Here is a 24,095-nt window from a genome sequence, read left to right on the forward strand (position 1 = left end):
TGCACTAGACTAAAAATCAGGTGTCAGTGGTCCTGTGTTCCCTCCTGCAGTCTCCCAGAGAATCCATTCCTTTGCCTTTCTGGGCTTCCATGTGCTGGCCACATTCCCTCCACTTGTGGCCCCCTTCCCTCCATCTTCAAAGCGTCTTTCTGATCTGTCTGTAGACACATTTCCCCCTGGCTCGCTGCTCCTGTTGAGAGTGCTCTTGCTTATATTCTCAAATGGCCTTTCCTTAGCACGTGTGCCCAAAGAGCAAGAGAGCTCTGGTCTCTCCTCCTCTTGTAATGCAGACACTAATCTTATCAGGGCCCTATCTGTATGACATCATTTAACCTTAGTTATTTCCATAAATGCCCAATTTTCAAATACAGTCACCGTTGGGAAGACACATTCAGCCCATATAGGATGAATTTGGTTAATAAAAACATGTCAATATTGGTTCATTAATTAGGATAAATGTACCTTACAAGATGATGGTATTACAGAAGTATATTTATCGTGCCTTTTTATTTTCTGTATTTTTGATGCATTGATGTCTGGGGCCTTCCCAGGGCTGAACAGTTCCTGGAGGTGATAACTCACCAGAGAGCACTGTTCCAATACAAAGTAACCAATACAGAGCCCACACCCAATACAGAGCCCTCTGATAATTGAGTTATTTAATGCTATACTAATGTGTTTTATGTTGAAATATCTACTTTTGAGTCATTCATTTTTTTCCTTAGTTTGTCAACTTTGTTGACATATTCAGAAAACCAACTTTTAGTTTCATTTTTTCCTATTGGTTTTCTATTCTCTATCATATCAAAGTATAACTGGTAAAACCAATACATTTAAGGTGTACAACATAATGTTTTATGTATATACTGTGAAATATATGTATACACTGCTAGGTTAACTGTATACTTATAACTGAGGTTCCCTGGTAGCTCAGCTGGTAAAAAAGCCACCTGCAATGCAGGAGACTCTGGTTAGATTCCTGGATCCGGAAGATCCCCTGGAGAAAGGGATAGGCTACCCACTCCAGTATCCTTGGGCTTCCCTGGTGGCTCAGACAGTAAACAATCCGTCTGCAATACCGGAAACCTGGGTTTGATCCCTGGGTTGGGAAGATCCCCTGCAGGGCATGGCAACCTACTCCAGTTATTCTTGCCTGGAGGATCCCCATGGACAGAGGAGCCTGCAGGCTACAGCCCATGGGGTCACAAAGAGTAGGACACGACTAAACAACTAAGCACATACAACTGCTCTGTCTTTTGGACCTTATCTTTACATAATGTTTAGAGTCTACTTTGTCTGACATGAGTATGGCCACTCTTGTTCTTTTTTGGTTGCTATTTTATCTTTCCATTCTTTTACTTGCTACATATGTCCTGAGATCAAAAGCAAGTCTCGTACACGACATACAGTTGAATTTTTTCTCTCCATTCAGCTAATCTATAGCTTTTGACTGGTATATTTAAACTGTTTACATTTAAAGTAATTACTGATTAAGAGAAGCACTTACTATTTCCATTTTGTTAACTGTTTTTTATATGATTTCTATCATTTTTGTTCCTCTTTCCTGTCTTAATTGGTGGGGTTTTTTTTTTTTATATATATATACATACTTTGATTCCCTTATTTTCCTGTTTCCCTTCTAGGTATCTTTAAATTGATGTTAATTTAGTCTCTTAGTTTCAGTTATACAGACGAGTGATTGTTTTATATATATATTCTTTTCCAGTTTAGGTCAGTACAAGATATTGAGTATAGTTCCCTGTGCTATGCAGAAGTCCTTGATGGTTACCTAGTTTACTATAGTTTACCATATAGCAGTGTGTATAGGTTCATCCCAAACTCCTCATTTATCTCCCTGCCCCATCCCTTTTGGTAACCTTAAGTTTGTTTTCTATGTCTGAGTCTATTTCTCTTTTGTAAAGAAGGTTATTTGTATCACTATTTTTACAATGCACATATAAGTGATATCACAGGATATTTATCTGTCTCTGATTTAGTATAATAATGTCTAGGTCCATCCATATTGCTGCAAATGGCATTATTTCATTTTTTATGATTGACTGGTATTCCAATGTGTACATGTATGTCTAAATATCTTTTCAAATTAAGAGTTTTCTCCTTAATATGCACAGGGTTGGGATGACTGGCTCATACTGTAACTGTATATAAAAACATATTTCAGGAGAAAAATCATGTATTATAGAAAGTAGACTATGTTCCTATATTATTTTTTTAAATCTCATTAAAAACAAACGTGTGGTGCAAAAAATAGAAATTCAGTTACACTGTGGGTGTAAGGAAATGAGTTGAACCACACGGCAGTGTAGGTGGCATGAATGGAAAGTGAAGCAGGTGAAATGGATGGTTCTTTTTCTCATAAAGAGGTATAATCCTCAAAGATGATTTACTCTAAGCTAGGAAATACATTTAAACAGGAGAGGTAAAAAAAGATACCCATTTTTAAAACCAGGAGGGGCAATGCCAATGTGCTGGGACTTCTCCCACAGGGCTTCCCCCACATCTGACACTTGAAATGGTCCAGCAAGGGACCTATTTCTTTCAAAAGCTTCACACAAGTATTTTTTATGGATACATATACTTTATAACATAAATAAACCAAAGACAAATGAAAATTTTAAAAACTCCTTAACAGAAAAGTAACAATTTCCTGTCTGAATCTTAAGTAAAATGGTATCGTTTCCAGCTTTAAGTCAACAGCTGTAAGATCATGTTCTTAAAGAGTTAATTTTGCTTAATGTAGGAATGAAACCCAGCTCCTAGGGATGGAAGAGAAGCAGATTTGTCCAGTATTTGGAGAGCCAAAAAGTAGACTGACATCTTATTTTACTCTAACTACCTACCTTCCTTCTCTCTTTTGGCTTAAGTAAAATATCAGAAATTTTTTAAGCTATAAAAATTTCACGTATACCAACTAACAAAATATACAGAGCCCAAACATCTGATTTAAATATTTTAAGCATCTTTATTTAATAAATAACTTCACTAAAACAGCATTGTAAAAAGTGAACTGTTAAAATTAAAAGGCACTTAAAATGAGAAGGTGAATAGTATGAAACAAAACAGGAAAGTCAAACAGTGAGAAGTAAATACACAGTGGTCTGTTATAGCACTAATGGAAAGTAAGAAATGCTTAAGTGATAGCTATTGCATGAGCCACAGTACAACTTCACATGTTCAATAAAAAGGCAAATGTACAACTAAAACATCAATGAAAAAGTACTGATTTTTTAAAAGTCTTACCCCAACTTGCAAACAAATACATTAAATGATTAGAAGAGGTGATAAAAAGCACCAGGCTTTAAAAAGAAAATGAATAAAATAAAATTCACCCCGAGGTCCTCAATTTAGCAAATACTAAGTAAATTAAGGCCTTTATGTAGATAATGCTAAATCAATGACTTTTTGCAGAAAATTTCCCAAGACTTGAATTTACAAAGAGAAGGCATAAAAGTTACCAAAATTAAGTAACTCTTAAAATGGCACACAGGTTTTAAAGCTATGTTTTCCCTTCCTAGCTCTGACTTTCCCCATGGCCTTTGCAGATCAAATATTTCACTATTTTACACCTGTAACTCCTAGCATACTCATCTTTCAGGTATGTCATCAGTCATGTCTAACAGGCAAATAGCAAAATAATACATTTAAAACAATTCTAAACTAGCTAGAAGGACATTACTTTGGATTCTGTATAACTGAAAAATGACATGTCTGCAAAGCTAGAAATCAGTTTTAACACTTAACAGAAAATCTTATATCATCCTCGTTAACTACTGCCTTTCAATCACTCTAGAAATACTGCTTAATCCAGTAAGAGCTGGATTTCACTAGTCCAGGAGAAAAGGTCAAAAAGGCACATTGTGACCTTAGATGACAAGGATAACCATCCTGTCTCAAGTCTTTTGTCAGTCCCTGGCATTGGTTATAACATTATTTTCAAAATAATAAAAAACTTTTCAAATTATACATATGGTACATTTTCAGAACCTGCCCATGAGAGAACCACGGTGACGGCCTGAAGCCCTCATGTGCCTGGAAGCACTCTGCCTGCAGCGCTGTGGCGCACAGGCCGCTCATTTCCCCTCGTACTTCGGATTGACAACAGTTGTCACGGCACTCTTGTAAATAGGATTTTCACCCTACGACAGAAAAAGAAAAAATTACCAGTTACTCTACTGAAGTCATTCTAACTTCACAAAACAATATTAAAATTAAAGACCATTTCCTTAAGTCATTTCCATTTGATCTGTCCAGATATCAAAAGCTTACAAAAAATGAAAAATGAAAGCTTTGCCCCACAAGGCTAAAGGTGCCCCTGAAAAGTCCCTCCTCCACTAGTGATTCTGCTGTCAACGGCTTCTCTTTTTTAAACTAGTTCTGAATACTGTCTTGAAACTAGTTTTTAACACACTCTTCTGCCATCAACTGCCTGATTCTTAATCCTTATTGTGCACAAAGGTGCTTGATAATGAACAGAGTGCTTGGCTTTCTTGTCTGTGAGGGAGGTGCTCTTCTGAGGCTTTGCCACTCAGGGTGCAGAAATTCTGAGGTTAAGACGGTCACAAGTGGGCACAGTGCCAAATGTGCTTAGACAAAAGTAATTACTATTCTTCATGAAATAACTGCTATTCTTCTATATGCTGATGAAACATTTTATCTTTGACACTATATTTTACTGAAGAGTTAAATGATTCCAAGCCATAAACATGACAGATCTTTCAAGAGTCAAAACTTCACTGACAGTGATGTTTTAAAACATATAATTTTCTTCAAAAATTCTCATTCTATATTATACATTTTAATATCTTCTATAGCATTCTTTTTCTATTCTTTAAAACTGAAGATAGGCTTGAAAGTCAAATGAGAAATACAGGCAAATATTCCTATCTCAGAGGAAATAAGTGAGTACAAATCAAATAAATGTTTTAAGATTTTTAAATGCTATTTAGTTTCGTATTTTACTATAGAACCATTTGAGGTTATTTTTAAAATATTTATAGAAAGCACCTAAAGGGTAATTTTTGCTTTTAAATTTTATCCACACTTCACTTCAGGTTACATTTGGTATCGCTTTCATTGCCACAATTTCTTCCTCCTAGAAGGGTATAGTTTGGTGGATGACAAACATGAAGATAAAGAACTCTGAAACAGTACACAAGAGAATTACATACATAAAATGGGAACAGCATAAGAAAAAAGGGATTGACTGAGATTAAGGATATTGTCAAAATGAAATGGACTACAGATAAAACACGGAAAGGTCTATAGAAGCATATACACATGCAGAGTCAGAAATCTATATGGTTGAGAAGTTTTTAAGGGTACATATGTATGTCTTGAGTGGGAAAGAGAAAGCAGACGATGCCATTTTTAAAAAGACTAAGAATTCACTGAGGGAAAGTAAAACATATAAAGGCGGTGTCTTGAGAAACACCAAATAAACCACTCTGACTGCAGTTCAGCAGTTAGTCTGGAACCTGACACTGTGCCTTCACTCCGCCCTACAAAGCACAACCTGCCCGGTCATTCCTGAAACACAGGAGAACTCAGGATCCCTCAGAGATAAACATATAATATGGATGACAAAAATCACATCAGATATCAAATTCTGAGCTCTCGTCCCAACTGGATCCCAAATGGTATTGTAACAGACATTTCATAATGGAGACTGGAGTATGGATCCTAGCAACTACATTCCTAATGAGTAATCAAGTACAAATGAGTGAGTCTATTTCCACCTTCCTATCATGCAAGGCTAGAACTCCCATTTATTTTCAAATATGCTAGAAAAAAAATTACCATTAAGTTTCTTTAATGCATTAGATAAATCTAATATTTAATACTTAAAAACTGTAAGAGAGGTAATAAAACATGGAGAAGAAAAAGAAATGCCTAAGTTACAGATGAAACCAAAGTACAATTTACATGGCAGAACTTACCTTTGGAGAAAACACTGCCTTTTCATGTACACATTTGTATTTATTATTTCATATATATTATTATTTAAAAGTTCATCCAAACAAAATTTTAACATGCGAGGTTAGAGGTAAGAGATTAAACCATCTGCGTTGGGCATCATCTTAAATGGAGGTAAGCTAAAATAATGCATATTAGTTCCCATCGTTCAGAGCACAACCCTTCCCCATCCCAACAAAAAGCAAAGCCTGTTTAAATCAAGAGGAACAGGGTTACATTCAGCAAGGAAGTCCTCTGTTCTCAGTAAATGTCGTCCGTGCTTACTCTGGAAGGCCTGATGTGGTTACAGCATCATTTCTGTTGCATATTAGAAATGCAGTGAACCACTGTGGGAGATCAGCAGCCCACATTTAATGTGTTTATATATGAACGGCTTTAACAGAGTTGATGATTTGATTTTTTAAAAATGTACCTACATGAATAGTCTTATGTGCTAAAGACTGCCTGCCTATTTATCTGAAATATGTTAATGACCAGCAACCTTGGTCCCATACTGGAAAAGTGCTTTGTAAGCCATGATTTAATTTCTTAATGCTCATTCATTAATATCTACTGTTTATTTCTACTTTAGTTTTTCTTGAGAAAACATCTCAGAATAACCAGTACCCATTAATTTTCCTGAATTTCACTAACGAATAAAAAAATTTTCACAAAACTTTCACATCTTGAATTATCCAAAATGGTTATTTTGGCTGAAGTAACAGTGTACCAAAAATTGACTTAACAATAAAAACATGAAGTTTCACTGTTACTGATAATTTCCTTCAAAACACAATTTAACATATAGCAAGGTAAAAATTTCACCTTTCAATAGGAGATACAGAAATTTTTTCATGTAAGTATCCATATAAAATGTCAATATCTGATTATGACAGAAATTGGAAAGGAAAAAAGGAAAAAAAAAACCCAGCAAATTAGTTTCCTTCTAAAAATGACATTCTTTCTGTAAAGCTCTAAGTGAGGAAGAAAAGAATATTAAGTCTCATACTACTAAAAAAATGTACCAGACTACGCAAGATGGTGTATGTGTATGTTAGTCGCTCAGTCGTGTCCAACTCTTTGCGACCCCACGGACTGCAGCCCACCAGGCTTCTCTGTCCATGGAGTTCTCCAGGCAAGAATACTGGAGTGGATTGCCATTCCCTTCTCCAGAGGAACTTCCCAACCCAGGAATCGAACCCTGGTTTCCTGCATGGCAGGCAGATTCTTTACCATTTGAGCTACAGCGAAGTCTTACGCAAGATGGATCTGACAATAATTTTCTGCCATCAAATTTAACTTTGCCATTTCAAAACTCTTAAGATCTGCTTAATCGGACACATAATAGTTTCTAACGTTATCAGTACTCCCTGTATCTCTTAAAAATAAGAAACATTTCTGTACTTTAAAATCTTACCGTGTTGTTATAAGTATACTCTCAGAGTAAACAAACAAATCTGCATTGATGGGTTTCTGGGTATAACAGTGACTTCCCCATCCAGTAGTGTCCCAGTAACAGTAACACTAACATTCTTAAGTTACTAGAAATAGCAAAGACTGTCATTTCCTGTAGTGATCTCCCTCCTCCTAACCAGGTAACAGTGTCTCCTGAAGACATGTTGATTGCTACCAGTTCAATGCAGTGGTTAAGAACCCAGACCCTGGAGCCCAGTGGCCTGGGTTTGAATCTCAGCTTTTCCACCAACTACTCTTGTGAACTTGGTCAAGTTACCGAACTCTTCTGTGCCTCAGTCTTCTCATATGTGAAATAAGAATAAAGGAAAGGAAGGAGTTCAGGATCACCAGTCAGGAGAATTGGTTCTAATCACAACCTTTTTATCAGAGTATTAGGGGCTTACATAATTTTATTAAAACATGCTAGAAACACTTCATGAAAATTCAATTATAAGGAAAAAGCCTGTCCAGTGTTGATAAAAGAGGAAATGATACATCTGTCACGCAGATAGAGCATACACTCACCAAAATAACTTTCCCTTAGCTTAGAGAACAGGTGAACCAAGCTTTATTACCACTATGAAATTTTCAGCAAAGTTTTTATTTAAAACTCTAGTAGGGTTTTTCTCTACATAAAATTTAATTTTCATGTTCACTGTTCACTCTAAAACCTACAAATAATAATTTGTTATATATAAGGATGTTATCATATAAGGATGATAATACCACCTAAAGCAAAAGACTCTAGTGAGGATTATAACTGACAGGCTGCTATCAAATACTGTAGTCATTAGCCAAAAACAACCCAGTGTAGTTACTGACTCCCTGTTAAAGCTCTGGGAAGTGCAGTGACCCAGTGCCATTCTACCTAAGCAGAAGAGCTGGGACTCGACCCAGGTCAGTCTGATCACAACACATGTTCTTTTCACTACAACACAGTTGCTGCTTCTATACCATAAAGCTCAATCCAAAGCCCTTTTAAATACTATTATTAACACACAGAAAGAAAAGCCATAGTATTGCCATATAAATAAAGCCAGACTTTGGAGGGAAAAAAAAGCAATAGTGATAAAAGACACGCAGTGCAGTAAAGACATGCAAAGACAGAAAATGAAAGAAAATACGAACGGCAATTTAGAGACCAGCTTTACGTCCATAGTTTGGATTCTTGAAATTATTAATAGGACTCTTGTAAATCGGATTTTCTTGCTAAAGTAAAAGAAATAGTTTCTAATGATTTCATCAGAAAAAAACTGACATGTATAGTGAGTGTTTAAGCACTATTAAAGACAATTTGAACTATTCTTACGCTTCCAAAATTATTTTTTAAAAATCCAAGCAGATTGTTGTAAAATGCAAATGACTAAAATTCCTTTACACCTGAAAAATACTGAAGATTGTCACTGCCTTCTTGTATCAAAAGATGAATACAAGACAGCCAACGTGTGGCCACACTAGCCTCCAACCCCACATTTCAAAGCACTAAATGCTGACATACATTTTCATCACTTATAGCTTTTAAGTTTTGTATAAAACAAGGTTACTGAGTTGTAATTTGCAGAGTAAAAATACCCTTTTAAAGTACATAGTTTCATGAATTCTTAAATGTATGAAGACACACATCTGGACAATTTAGAGACCATAGGTTTAGTCCCCATAGGTTTGCCTTTTCTAGACTCCAGTACTCTCGCCTGGAAAATCCCATGGGCAGAGGAGCCTGGTAGGCTACAGTCCATGAGGTCGCTAAGAGTCGGACACGACTGAGCGACTTCACTTTCACTTTTCACTTTCATGCATTGGAGAAGGAAATGGCAACCCACTCCAGTGTTCTTGCCTGGAGAATCCCAGGGATGGGGGAGCCTGGTGGGCTGCCGTCTATGGGGTCGCACAGAGTCGGACACGACTGAAGCGACTTAGCAGCAGACTATTATATAAATTGAATTACACAGCATGTAGTCTTTTGAGTGGTTGATTTCTACTTAGGGTTCTTTGTTAAATTAAAAAAAAAAAAAGGCAGCAGCTTTCCACTGAATAGTCTGAAGTTATGTAGGGTTTTAATTTTTTTGGTCATGCCAAGTATGTGGGATCTAAGTTCCCCAACCAGGGATTGAACCCACACCCCTTGTATTAGAAATGAGTGTTAACCACTGCACCACCAGGGAAGTCCCCAGGATTCTATTTTATATAAGAAGAAAAGGCAGAAGAGCAGAGTTAAGATTAAATTAAGAAAATAAAAATGCCACAGTAACCTGAAGAAACATTCTTACAATTGTTTTCTTTAATGGGATGTATTTAAGATGTTTTCTGTTTTTCACTGAATGCAAGTTTCCTGAATAATAAATTCTGGGGGGCAAGTGAAATATTTAAAGGACTTTAACAATCAGCTTTAGAGCTAATAAACAAGTCTTAGAAGCGTTACATTTACTTTATGAAACACTTTCCATTTTAGATGTTTTCCAACTTACCGTGTCCCATTTGGCATTCATTTTTTCCTTTTCAAATTTGGCAAATTCCCTTCTGTCATGAATGATCATTAAAAGCTTCCAAATCAGCAGCAATGCAAGGCCAATAAGAACAATTCCAGCAACCACACCTGCTACAATTGGAATAATGTCTGGACCAGTGGGGCACTCTGTAAAGTGAAAAGCAAAGGATACGCACACAAGGGGGTTAGCCTGTGAAAGTGCAGCCAAAACTACAGAGAGCTGTGCAGTCTCACAAAAGACACAGGAATTGAAACTCCAAGATAAGTGAAGTCTTGGGGCACACTATCCAAAAGAACCTATAAAAAAAGATACTGGAAGTAACAGGTAAGTTTACAAGATCATAAGGTACATGATCAATAAATAAAAATCATGTATTTCTATGAATTATACCAAAACTGATTTCTATATATTAGAAACTGAACCTCAGAAAACAGTATTATCTACAATAGCACCAAAATCATGAAATACCTATATATAAACCTAATAAAACATGTACAAGATTTATATGCTAAAAATTACTGAATACTGATTTTAAAAAAAGTTAAAGACCTGAATAAATGGAGAGATTTTATCTATGTTCATTGATCAGAAGATGTCAATACTCTCCCAATTTGATCTATAAACTCAGTATTATCCCAATCAAAATCCCGGCAGGACATGTGTGGGATATCAAGCAAGTGAATTCTAAAATTTACAAAGAAGTAGGAGAACTAGGAAAGTGTCTCAAAAACACTTTCAGGGAAAAAAAAAGTTGGACAACTTACATTACCAGATGTCACAAAACTAGCCATGAAGCAAGAGTAATTGAGACAGTGTGGTATTGGCTAAGGGACAGATGCCTAAATTAATGGAACAGAATCAAAAGTCAGAAACAGGCCCACACACATAAGGTCATCTTATTTTCACCCAAAGTGGAGAAAGGTCAGCCTTTTCAAGAAATGGTACAAGAACTGCTGGAAATCTACCTACAAATAACTGGACCTCCACTCCAGATACTGACAGCAGCTCAAAATACATTATGGACCTAAATGCAAAGCCAGAAACTAAAACTTTCAGAAGAAAACACAGGAGAAAAATACTTATGAAGTTGAGTTATGCAGAGAGTTCTAACATAGTAAGAAGCGAGATCTACAAAAGAAAAACTTGGTAAAATTTAAGCTTCTGGTCTTCAAAAAAACAGTATGTGAAATACACATACCTGAAAATGCAAAATAATAACAGAGGCTTTTGGCTGTTTCTTTTGAAGTTAAATATATGCCCTCTCCCCAATCCCTAACACTTATCCTAGAGAAATGAAAACTTACATTCCAATAATAATCACAAATGTAGAAAATTCCAAGAACGTATTAAAAGTTCCCAGAAAAAAAAAAGATAAAAATGATTCATCTCTTGAAAAGCAGAACAAATTCATGCCATATAATACCCTTTAACAAATTATCTTTCCCAGTGTCCAAGCCTAAATCAAGCTGCTATTAAAAATATCATTAGTAATGATGTTACTGAGTACCTTCTATCAGGCACTGTGCTAAGGGCTTTATATGGGTTACTGCATTTACTCTTCAAACTCGCCATAACATAAAATTTGCTTTCTCTTTCCCTTATTTCTTATAGTTAATTAAATGCTCTTTTAAGCTTGAAGAGATTTAAAATGCCCCAACTTGAATGTAAAGTAGTCATGTAAAGTAGCTGGAAGCTGTTCCTAGATCTGAGTGAGTGAAAGTCGCTTAGTCATGTCTGACTATTTGCGACTCCATAGACCATCCATGGAATTCTCCAGGCCAGAATACTGGAGTGGGTAGCCTTTCCCTTCTCCAGGGGATCTTCCCAACCCAGGAATCGAGGGGAACTGCCAAAAGCTCTAAGCAGCAGAAAGACATAAAAGAAAATGCAAAAAACTTTGAAATGATCAGATTTCTACCTGGAGTCTCTACAACGTGAACAGTGGCCTCATTGTTCCCATTCACTGAATATGTGAAGTAGAACCAGCAGTCGTCAACATCCTTCTCCTTACAGTGGGACAAGGGATCCACCTGGCCTGGCTGGGGCAATTTGTCCCGATTTTCAACCTTGGTGATGTTGAAATGTGAACATTCCTGAGCACATGTGTCTTTCTTTTCTCCTTTATTGAAGGCTCGGCACTGAACACATTCTCTGTTAAAATGCAAATGATTATATTTATTATTTATAATAAGATTTGCTTAAAGATTATTTTGTGTGCTAGACTCAAAATTTGACCAAATTAGGCCAAGAGAGGTGAAAGAAGATATGAATAAATGAAGAAACATATGACATTTCTTGGTGGGAAAACTAAACATAAAGATGCTAGCTTCCTAAGTGAAATTATAGATTTATTACAGCTCAAACTAAAATCCTCCAAAAGAAATAAGAGTAGTAAGCTAAAACTAGCCCTATCAGATATGAAATATACAATATAAAGCCAAAATAACTTTTGAAATGTGTTGCTGGTATTATGGTTCTTTCTGCAAGGGACAAAACCTTCCATTTTATTTAGTCAAAAGGCAGTAAATAAATTAATTAGCAATTGGTAATACAAATTTAACAAAGGCTACCACATGGATTCAATTAAATACCAAATCCAGGTTGAAATAATGGTACCACCACACTCATAGGATACAATTCACTATCATGTGCCAAACACTAGCGATTGAGAATTTTTAGATTTAAAAAGTGGGCTTCAATGTGACAGATACTTTATTTAGAGCGTGGCCTAGTATTAGCACTGTTCTATGGACCATGTGATCATACAGTGAGCAGTCACCTATTTCAAGCAACTGAGAAACACTTACTTATGCTCAGCACAGACTCCAAGGCAGGTCTGACACATCTCACAGGTTGGCCCTTGGAACTTGGGGTCTGTACACTTACAGGCACCACACTCGCAGACGCCGCGGCCATTGCAGATCTGCCCATTCACGGCCATGCAGGAAGTGGTATCCAGAGAACAGTCACAGGCGCTGCCGGTGTAGTTAGGGTTGCACTCACACACTCGACACTTGCAAACACCATTTCCTGCAATTAAAATCTCATTTCTCACAACAGTGGTAACAATATAATCACAACACTGAAAAATGAAAACAAGCAAGAATATGTAAGAAAGTATCCACGGGAGGGAGTGGCCCTCAATGGTGCCCCTTTTCTATTTATTCACCAAGCAAACTCGCACCATGTTTCATTATATTAGACAGGACCACATTTTATAACCACTTTCAGACCCATTCTCACCTCCACATATTAAGCCATTGGATCTATCACAGTTGAAATTATCACATTCGCAGAATTTGCCAGAATAAATTTCATTTGTATTGTCCCTCTTCCTACACACACACTGTCCACAGACACACTCTCCATTGTTGCTACAGATTTCTGAACTGTTTTCTTTCCTGCAGTAGGCGTCCATGTCTTCGCTGTTCACCTCATCTGTGCTACATTCACAGTGTCTCCCGACACGTCCCTCGTTGCACCTAAAAGAGTCCAAAATTTCAGTCACATAAAATAAGGAGAATTGAAAGTAACAAGTGGTGAGAAAGAGAGGAAATAAAACTATAAACATTATCTTCAGACTGTAATTATATGTGTAACGGAAGTGTACATATGTGCATGCGTACACACACACACAGCCATTCAAGTCTGTACGGAATCTACACAGGGGCCTAAGAAAAAATTCCTCTTTAGGAAAGTAAGCATTCTGATCAAAATGAAAATACAATCTAGCAATGAACAGGTGAACACAACATTTGGAAACAAAGGATAAACTGATTTTTAAAGTGTGGTATGTTTTCAAAGGATATGCTGTATATTACATTTGCTATTATTTGCCCAATTTTTATACTAATAGTTTATACCCAATTTTTATACCAAAAAGTATAAAAACACACAACTGAACAACTGAACTGATAAAAACACAGCCCAAAAAGTACATGGAAGTTGAAAACCATACTAAAAGTATCATTTAAAAATGTAACTACCATAATGTTTAAAAAATTTATCCTAAGGATTCAGACTTTTCAGACACTTTTTATAGTGCCTATACACACTGGTATAATACAGTATCTGGTAAATACACAAAAAGAAGGCAAAACATTTTCAAGATCTTTCAGATAAATAATATTTTACTAAAAATGTATCTATACAATTCAGGATATGACATGGAAAATAAAAAATGTAACATTTTATTATTTAGAATAGAAAGCTAGTAAATGATGGCAAAATAGTCATTAATTTTCCTCATGATTAAAAACCCTTCAAAGCCTAGTCATTTGGGAGCTGAGAGTTGGATCAAAATAGTCTTCTCTCCTGTTCTAAAAAAATAGGAGAAAGATGAAATAGGAAGATTTACAGTATAAAAATTAAAACTAATTTGACTTAAGTTCTGTTAGTAGATTCTATGTTCTGAAAATAGTGCTCTCTTAATTTTACAAATATATGAATTAAAAAAAATTATTCCAACAATGCAGAAGTACATGTAATAACAAGTGAACATCCTTTATTAATTCCTAATTCCAGTTCCCATATAAAATCACTATTATTTTCTATAAGCTTACTGAGCTCTAGAGTTCAGATTGCTATCATGAGAGAAAAACCCAAATGCTACCATAAACATTTGTTAAGTAACATCTTGGATGGCTACAAAAGCTTTTATTTTAGAATAAAAGGTAGTCTACCTAAAGAAAAAAAGGCAGAGAAGAGCTTTCTATAAAGAACACACACAAGACCAACAAATTGATCTTGTGGTGAGCAACAGTAGTCCGAAGAGTAATTTATCTGCTCCCACAGAGATTCCGGGAAGCTCAGACAGACGGCCTCCAGCTGTCCCAGCTGCCATGCCCCCCAGACCGTGCACACCTCCCGCTCACCTGCAGGCCCCACACTCGAAGGTGCCATTGCCGTCGTGGCACTTGGGGCTTCCTGGGATGCCTTCACCCTGGCACTCACATTCACAGATGAACTGAAGGATAATCTCCACTTCCTCAGTGAAGCCCAGAGGCTTAATTTTAATGGTTTCAGAGTTCTTATTTGGACATTTATTTGCAGTTATGCTAATTTCAAATTGAACCTTAAAAGGAAAACAAGAAGATAAGTTAAAAACTAAGCAATTTAAATCTACTAAAAATTTTTCAAAAAGCTACTCAAGTTATATTTAACTGTTTCTCAAATTATAAGCTAGATTGCTTATAAACAAGTAAGCTTTTTCTTTTACTTCAGAAAAATGTTCATGTAACATACCTCATCCCCAATGGAAATATTAGAGCATTTTCTCCCATTTTCCCCTGTTCCATTCACCCCATTCTTGCAGTAAGACTTGTAATTTATTGTTACTCCTTCCGGTAATTTGCTGTTTTCCAAAATGACTTCTGAAGAAAGGGACTAACAGAAAGACTAATAAGAGGAAAGGCAAACAAATGATACTATAAAACAAGTTGAATTCATAAATCCAATGGATAAAATGAGCTGTTAAGAAAACAGTATTATTTAAATATTGGAAGCCTAATCTTGAGTGACTAGAAAACACAAAACCCAGATAAATGGGCTCAAATAAATAACCAATTATTCAAAATAATGTACACAACTGAAAAGAGTATTTAGTTAAAATTTTAATGATGACACAGCACAGAGGCCTAATATTAATTATGAAGAGTTCTAAGAACAAAGAATACTTTCTTTCCCCACTGGCAACACACTCTCCTCTGCCCTGCCACTTGTAGCTCACTAGCGTTAGTCGCTCAGTCACGTCTCTTTGTAGCCCCAGGGTCTATAGCCCACAAGGCTCCTCTGTCCATATATTTCTCCAGGCAAGAATATTAGAGTGGGTTGCCATTCCCTTCTCTAGGGGATCTTTCCAACTCAGGGATCAAACTTGGGTCTCCTGCATTGCAGGCGGATTCTTTACCGTCTGAGCCATCAGGGAAGCCTCAGCTCACTACAGACAAAGGTAAATAACCTGCTACATAGGCTGGAAACAAATCTGCTTAGGGGCCATTGCAGGCCTGCCCCCACTCCCTCAAAGAAATAAAACCCAGAGTGGGAGGAGTCAAGCCAGTGCTTTTGTAGAACAGCAGAGGGCGCAAGACAAATGGAGAAGGCTGCAGCGGCGAGCTCAGTCCTGGTCACACCACTCGCTTTAACCTCGGAGCCACCAGGGAAGCCCAACAGATGGAGTTAGGAACGCATTAAGATATGCTGTAAAGACAGAACGACTATGGGGGTGACAGGGAAAAACCACAATCTAGAAAGTCTGTAAAAATCTGAGTAGGGTCTTTCCAAAACATTTTGTAACCCCCTGGCATGAGGTAGAAAATACAATTAAACTTGTCGAAGGGCTGGAGCTGGTATATGCAGCACAGGATGGTTACAGTTGTATTACAAAGGCCTCCGATGACCTACAACGATGACTGACCAAGGCTTAATGAGTATCGCTAAAGTACTCGGAACTAAACTCGAGATGAACAATTCCTCTTTTAATTTCAACTTCCTTCCACGTGGGGTAAAAATTTTATAAATCTTATTTTAATAAGTCATGTATGCATTCATATATACTTTATAGTACATGCACATATGACTTGGAGAAGGAAATGGCAACCCACTCCAGTGTTCTTGCCTGGAGAATCCCAGGGACTGGGGAGCCTGGTGGGCTGCCGTCTATGGGGTCGCACAGAGTCAGATACGACTGAAGTGACTTAGCAGCAGCAGCACATATGACTGTGTGTGTACCACTTGAGAACAGAGAACTATGTACCCTGAAAATATGGCAGGAGAAGAATTAGCAAAAAATAAAAGGCTTTTCTGGCACAATTCATCAAAATCAATGAATCTATAAAATGAAGGGAAGTACAGAAGACTGAGGTAATCCTATAAATCTAAATGAAAGTTGTTTCATACTTGTTTTCCAAAAAGGAGACTTATTACTTAATGACATTCAAACAGAATTTAGAAATCCACCCCCCGCCATGCCTTTTATTTTGCCTTGCAAACACATTTTTGTAAGAAAATGAGTTTTTCCTCCACATACAGAATTTTACATACAAGTTTTACATTGTCTTCTGGGGCCTACTAAATTGTGTATGAAAGGAGTTTTACTATTTTTAAGCAAAGTATTCTCAACAGGGTACTGCCCAAAACAGATCTTACTTAGAATGCACTCACATTGTACGCATCGATGATCAACTGAATCACATTGCTGGAATTTGCAGATAATGTTCCTACCGCTGACTTAGGGATCAAATTTTTCAGTTCCTGCAATTAAAAGATAAAACCTATAAAATCTGACTAATTAGCATCTACTGAGTACCTACTATTTATTTTTAAAAACCATTTCTTGATATATATATCCTAAATAAGGAGTCAGACCTAAAAACAACTAGTGTTGCAATGTAATTAAAATTAATACCACATTTGTAAAATCTAGCCTTTCTATCTGATGACATTTTCCCACATTTCAATTCAGACGTATCATTTTGCCTTTGATGACTAAACAATAAGAATCTAGAAATGTGTTCCTATTTTGATATCACAAGTATATATTTACCTTGTAAACAGGCTGAAATTCTTCAGTAACTGCAAAAATCGTCTGAATGTTATTTTCGCTTAGTTTCTGGACAAGGTGAGCAATAGAAGGATAATCCTAAGAAATCAAGTAATAAAATTTAGTATGTAATTATATCCAATATACTCCAGTTTTTCAATACTTTCTGAAAATAATGATTTGCAGATATATCTGGATTACTTACACAAGACTGCCTGAAACAACACAAATTATTGCTGAAGTGGGTGCTGTCTAGTGGGTTTCTGATCCTTTATCTTTATGTGTGCATAAAAATTTCAATAAAAAAGATTTTTAAAAGATTATCTATGTATATTAAATGTCAGAAAAATGAAATTGAAGAATTGCCATAATTAAAGGTTATATTATCACTAAGAAAAAGACCAAGATTCAGCAAGGTTTAGGTTTCTTCCAGACCTTGAATAAACTGCCAATGTTTATTTTCCGTAGAGGCAGGATGCCTACTTCCTTAAATCATATATAAATAAGACAAGGAGTGTAAGACTATACAAATGATTTGTTTAGACATAGTATCAAACTTGCTACCCCTTGATGGACCGAGTGAGAGGAGACAGAGCTTTGGGCTGGGGTGCAGGGCCAGGAGTCAGCAGCTCCCTTCACCACCAGGCCCTCAGCTCCGCAGAAGGAAGCAGGCACAGAGCCACAGCCTCAAAACAGCAACAAAGCTTTCCTGCACATTAGGTCAGGGCCCAATTTACCAAAATAACAAAACCCCAATCCTGAAACACCCACAAGCCCATTACCCGTAATACTCTAAAAACCCAAATCCACTGAGCATGCAAGGCGCTAACACTTACGTAATAATGGCTCATTGTGTACACATCATTTTCCAGGTGACACTGTCCGTCATTCGGTAAAACAATGCCACCAAGTTTCCCATCTCCAGCAAAGTGAAACCCAGCATCCGTGGAAAACACCAGCAGCCGTGTCACATTCCTCCAACCAATCAGGGACTTGAAAAGAAAAGGATTTCAGTTTTAAAATACTACCTACAGAAATTCAGCAAAGATTAAATCTTTTAATCCTTATATAGGCTACCACTATACTTTCAACTTAATTCTGTATTTTCTCTTTTCACAATGCTAATAACATCCCTGCTGATAAAAGGCACTGAGCCTGCTTGAATAAAACTTCCCTGCCTCACTATAACACTTCACCTTGCCTAGCTGTCTGTCTCTTTTTTTAAAAACTACCTTTTAAAGTCAATGTCCTTCTCCCCACTAAAAGGCAGCTCCACTCCACACAGGGCAGGGACCACATCTGGTTTTGTGCATCATCTTGTCTCTACTAGGTGCTTAATGAATAATCTCAGCCCACACCCAACTTTATCTAAACATTGTTATCTCCCCTTCCCATCCATACCTACTCCACCTTCTGGAGCATATACTCCCTTTATCAGCCACCATATTAAAAAAGCCTCCCCTTTTTAATTCTAATAAAAAGCATTTTCTTCAGAGTTGACCCTGCTTAATTCCACCCCTTTTAATCCATCAGTACTGTTTGTTCATTTATTTTATTCTCCACCTTATTCAGCAAAAAATTTAAAGTGGTGGTAAAATCCTCTTGAATGGTAATCTTACAATCATCTGTCTTTATTTACTCCATACATCTGTATATATCTTTCTAAGACTATAAAATCCTTGAAGGCAAGAATTAAGTTGGAATATGTCTCTTCTGCATTTAGAGAAGTAAGTGGAACAGATACTCTCAGTCAGCACAGGGAACAGAGAGCAGCGGCCAGGATACCATGGCCTGTTTTAATCTCAAGGCTGAGGTTCAGGCAGAGACAGCACAAAGAATGCTTTCTCCATATGAGCTTCTAGCGGGATCACAAATGAATGGCTGGAGAGGAAACAGGCATCAAGCTAGGCACCGCCTGGAAAACTACTCTTCCCCTTTAAAAGTGGCGACTATCCTTAAACTGCATCTACCCTGATGAGAAGTCGAGAGTGACCACAATACAGGTGTTAACTGTTTGTTGGCTACTTGCTCTATCTATGGATTACCGTATTTAAACTTCCTAAGGTATACCTGTTATTATCTCTTAAGGAGAAGGAAACAGCCCTCTAGAATGGCAAGGAAACTGCCTAGTGGATGAGCAGTGATGGGAACATTTGAAGCTTTGTCCTAATAGTCTAAAGACTGTTATCTCAAGCACTGTATTGTATCATCATCTTGGGTATCAAATAGCATACTAAAACTTCGTTGAAAAGTAACCATTAAGAAGCATCCGGAAGAGAAAAGTGTTTTAGGGCACAGGGGTACTATAAGGAAAAAGGGGGGAAAAATGAGACAGATAAAACTTCATCTAGCTCACAATGTTTTCTACTTCCATCCTCAGCTACATCATTAAAAGATCACCTAAAATTTTGGGTTGGTAAATGAGTCAAAAAATTCTAACCACCAGTCCAATGGAGGATCAGCTTACTGTCAGTGAAAATCTTGTAATTAAAATTACAAACATTATATGACTTCTCAGAATATATACAGCTTTCAAACTAGGACTTAAAACTTTCTTTTTAAATTACTAAGACATGGGGAAGATGCCTCTCAAAGATAAGCAGAAGAAAACTAACCAAAGGAAAATGGTGCCTGACATACAATCTATTTGAGCACTTTTAATGTTCCTGGTGACGTCTCAGATAACCCCAATACCATCTCAGTCACAAAGCTGAAAGCCAGGGTACCCTGAGCCTCCTTAAAAAACCCAGAACACCAGCTAAAGCTACACTGCCCCACTGTTTCAAATGGTGAGCATTTTGGCTTTTAAAACCCGGATTAACTATGCTTTTTTTTAAACCACTTGCAGTTGGGAAGGAATTTAAGGGATTAATCAGTATGGTATAGAAATTAAGGTAATATTTTCTGACAGAAAAATCACACTTAAAATCCACACAAATAATATCCCCTGTAGAGAATGAATGCACTCACTCCACAAACTGCGACTTGCATGATTGCATCAAAGCCACCTTCTGGTGAATCCAAATTTCCAGATATGCGCTGCTTACCAACAAGTTCATTAAATACTTCCCCTTTATCAGTAAGGCTGAGGACATTTTTGTAGCTAAATGGGCTCGTGCAGTTCTGTTCATTTGTACAAGGGTTCCTGAGTTTAGCTGGTGTTGTGCTAATGTAAGGCATCACAGTTTTCTCCACGAAAGAACCAAACCCTGTGGAGGAAAACGCACATGCGGTGAGGATGGAGGGTGGATAGTTAAACTGCATTAAAAAAAATCAAGTCTAAATAATCAACATGTTTATAAGATCAACAAATGAATGAGTAAATTCCTGTAACAACAAACATGCAGTTTATTATCTATGTGGTGTAATGTGTGTCAAATAACATGGCAGCCAGTAAGAAGGGCTCCCCTGGTGGCTCAGACGGTAAAGAATCTGCCTGCAATCCATGAGATCCAGGTTCCATCCTTGGGTTGGGAAGATTCCCTGGAGAAGGGAATGGAAACTCACTCCAGTATTCTTGACTGGGAAATTCCATGACAGAAGAGCCTGGCGGGCTACAGTCCACAGAGTCACAAAGAGTCAGACACGACTGACTCTTTCTTTCTTTTTTATAGTAACAGAGGAACAAAGAGGCAGAAAAATCATTAGCCATGTGACAGGAATATCAGTCCTCTCAGAAAGAAAAAGCTAAAACCTAGCCTCCTAATCTCACATTTATGTAGTGAAGGATAAAACTGCCAAGATTTACAAAAATGAAAATTATTAATTTTCTCAAAATTCCTACCAATTCGGAAGTCTGAAGTGATCCTCCTCATTTCATTCATCAAATCTGTTCCCAGACTTTTCACATTCTCCAAGTCGTCTTTCATGGAATAGGAGAGGTCCATGAGGTAGTAGAGATCAATGGGATAGTCTTCAGCCCGCTTGAATTTTAGTGTGAATGTCTGTGGCTCCCCTAATTAATCAGAGATTAGAAAACTAGCTTGCCAGCAATCAAAATCAAATGGAAAAGCCAAGTAAATCAGATTGATAAGGTCAACACTATAGAGTAAACCATATTATTCACATAGTTTTTACAAAAACCAGGGCATTCCATAGGTAATTCAATCAATGGCTGTGTACTCTTTTTATTCACAAATATTTAAAATGCCAGGCCCCAGAGATAATGAAAAAGACAGCATTCCCAATCTACAGTGGGCAAGACAGGCAAATAGTGGGTTGCTAACTAGGACAAAGGAAAACAGATAGGAACAACTCAAACTGGATGGGGTGGGTGAGGCAGGCACACTACAGGGCACTCCAGGCATTTTAGAGACTGACGCTGTCAAGCGAGAGACTTCTCTGTTTACGGGATGCACTGCGTTCAGTGAATAAAGTAATCTGATTTCCACTTAAGAAAACCTGATGAAAAGTTTTAAGATGATTAAAGAGACAAACTTGTTAAGAAATTATAGGGGCAAAAAAGAGGATACAGATATGAAACCAATTAGGACACAGAACAGATGTACCAGAGGTATGAGTTGAAATGCATCAGAAAACACACGAGTAGGAAGAGGTCTGGGTAAAAGGTCATTTTGTTTTTAACTTGCAGATTTTCTCTATATAGATTTCTAATAGGCATTTGGATAACTGTGTTTGGAGCTTGAGAGAAAAAAGTCTGTGTTACAGCACACAAAGGGTTTCAAAACCATGAAAGGAAAGCCAACAGTTAAGTGGATTACAAAAAGGAAGGAAGAAAAAAGACAGAAAGAAGACTGGAAGGCACTGGCAAGAGATAAGAAGGAAAGCAGAAGCGTTATCGCAGAAGCCAAAAAGAAACATGTCGAGAAGCTCAAAGGCATCACATGTACAGAAGAGTTAAATAAAGGGGAAAAAAAGGCCTGCCGAGGGTCCATCAGGCCTGGCAGTTTCAGGTGCCAGCAGAGGTTGGCAGAGCAAGTCTAGAGGCACCGGGCTGAAGAGAGGGCAACCGGGAGGGGGCGGGGAGGGCACACGTGAGTCCTGGGTGGAAGGGGCTGGAGATTAGAAGAGAACGGGGCATATTTTTTCTTTTTTCCAGATGCAGGACTGCTACAGATTCTTATGAAAACCTTAATATTTTAACAGTAGTGTATAAAAACAAAGGAAAAAATAGATTAAAATGTTATCTTTATGTTTTATAGTTAAACCAGAAGATGGATATTTTTATTTTTAAAAAACCCACTAAATCTATTAATAATATTTTCTGAATCTTTAACAGAATTTACTTTGGACATTAGGCAAATGTCAGGTACATGGTCTGACAAATTATATCTGCAAAAAATTCAAAAAATTTCTAAAAGTTAACATACTCAACATTTCTCAACAGAAACATATATAAAGTTGTCTGGAAGCTCAAGTGGAGCCAAAGACACTCCTAGAATCAGATTTCTATACCTGATCGTAACTGCAGAACCAACTGCTGTGGCTGGATTTGAGTGATATCTTCTGGCTGCAGCTTCTCGGCTGTTCCTTTGCTTCGGTTCGTTACATTTTTATTTTTCTTTATATCTTTGGAGCCTCTAGGATTTTCAATGTCATTTGGATGACAGCCCTTCTTTTTTAAGGCTTCTAAATCATCACATCGAGCAGATGTAGGCATACCTTCTTGTAAAAATGTCTAAATGACATATAAAATATAGCTATAAATATGATATAAAATGGTCAAACCTTTTATATAATTGCAAATAACCAATTAAATTGCAAAAATCAGGTAACATGTCTAATGTACTTCATCTCTGGTTTTAAGGAAAATGTTGTTCCCTTCATCTAACCATAATAAACAAAACAAAAACACTTCTCCGTGAAGGTAGTACCTTTGTTACTAATATATAACTAGTACTATATTATTTTAGAAATATTTAGTAGGACTTAAGTGTATATTTTCGGAGAAGGCAATGGCACCCACTCCAGTACTCTTGCCTGGAAAATCCCATGGACAGAGGAGCCTGGTAGGCTGCAGTCCATGGGGTCACTAAGAGTCGGACACAACTGAGTGACTTGACTTTCACTTTCCTGCATTGGAGAAGGAAATGGCAACCCACTCCAGTGTTCTTGCCTGGAGAATCCCCGGGACGGGGAAGCCTGGTGGGCTGCCATCTATGGGGTCGCACAGAGTCAGACATGACTGACGCGACTCAGCAAGTGTATATTTTAACTGTTTCATGTTCAGAGTATCTACTCAAAGAAATTTTTTTGTGAAATGATTCAGCAGGGTTAAGAATTATTAATAATAAATATACCCAAATAACAGACAAATACTTTTCCCAAAATTTCCCTTAGAAAAATTCTTACAAGTCTTTCATGTTAGATAGCATTTTCCTTCATGATATTTTGAACAACTCAATACTAGGTAAAACATATAAGCCCAAAACCTTTTTTAAAAAGGAGACCAAGAAATTTACCACAGATTTACTAAGTATTCTTGGAAGTTTAAAAAAAAAAAAAAAAAAAACTATTGGCTATTAATAGAAAAAAGCCTTTTAGAATTAACTAAAAAAAAAAATAGCAAGTGATTTTATAACAGGGATATATATAACATATAATAGAATGTATTTCTATTGGGTGAATTTTTTAAAAACAAAAAATGGTAATGCTATGTAAATGGTACTTGTGGTGTGGGG

At 37.0% G+C, this 24,095-nt stretch overlaps 1 protein-coding gene across 3 annotated transcripts in view; it reads right to left on the reverse strand.

The window, feature by feature from the left end:
- Positions 1–2,958: 2,958 nt before the first annotated feature.
- Positions 2,959–24,095, reverse strand: part of ITGB1 (integrin subunit beta 1) — a 43,001-nt gene continuing 21,864 nt past the window's right edge. For 2 of the 3 annotated variants that reach the window (XM_025264446.3, XM_025264448.3), the window contains exons 4-17: positions 22,870–23,092; positions 21,239–21,409; positions 20,425–20,663; positions 18,291–18,446; positions 17,458–17,553; positions 17,076–17,165; positions 15,159–15,299; positions 14,789–14,988; positions 13,158–13,396; positions 12,722–12,944; positions 11,833–12,065; positions 9,894–10,060; positions 8,557–8,637; positions 2,959–4,157 (exon numbers count right to left, since the gene is read on the reverse strand). In XM_025264446.3, the coding sequence (XP_025120231.1) occupies positions 8,563–8,637; positions 9,894–10,060; positions 11,833–12,065; positions 12,722–12,944; positions 13,158–13,396; positions 14,789–14,988; positions 15,159–15,299; positions 17,076–17,165; positions 17,458–17,553; positions 18,291–18,446; positions 20,425–20,663; positions 21,239–21,409; positions 22,870–23,092 (2,253 nt within the window). In that variant the 3' untranslated portion in view covers positions 2,959–4,157; positions 8,557–8,562. The remainder of the gene's footprint in view (positions 4,158–8,556; positions 8,638–9,893; positions 10,061–11,832; positions 12,066–12,721; positions 12,945–13,157; positions 13,397–14,788; positions 14,989–15,158; positions 15,300–17,075; positions 17,166–17,457; positions 17,554–18,290; positions 18,447–20,424; positions 20,664–21,238; positions 21,410–22,869; positions 23,093–24,095) is intronic. The other variant, XM_025264449.3, reaches the window with a different exon arrangement.

The sequence above is a fragment of the Bubalus bubalis genome, chromosome 14, assembly GCF_019923935.1.
Source record: "Bubalus bubalis isolate 160015118507 breed Murrah chromosome 14, NDDB_SH_1, whole genome shotgun sequence".
Classification (NCBI taxonomy): Eukaryota; Metazoa; Chordata; class Mammalia; order Artiodactyla; family Bovidae; genus Bubalus; species Bubalus bubalis.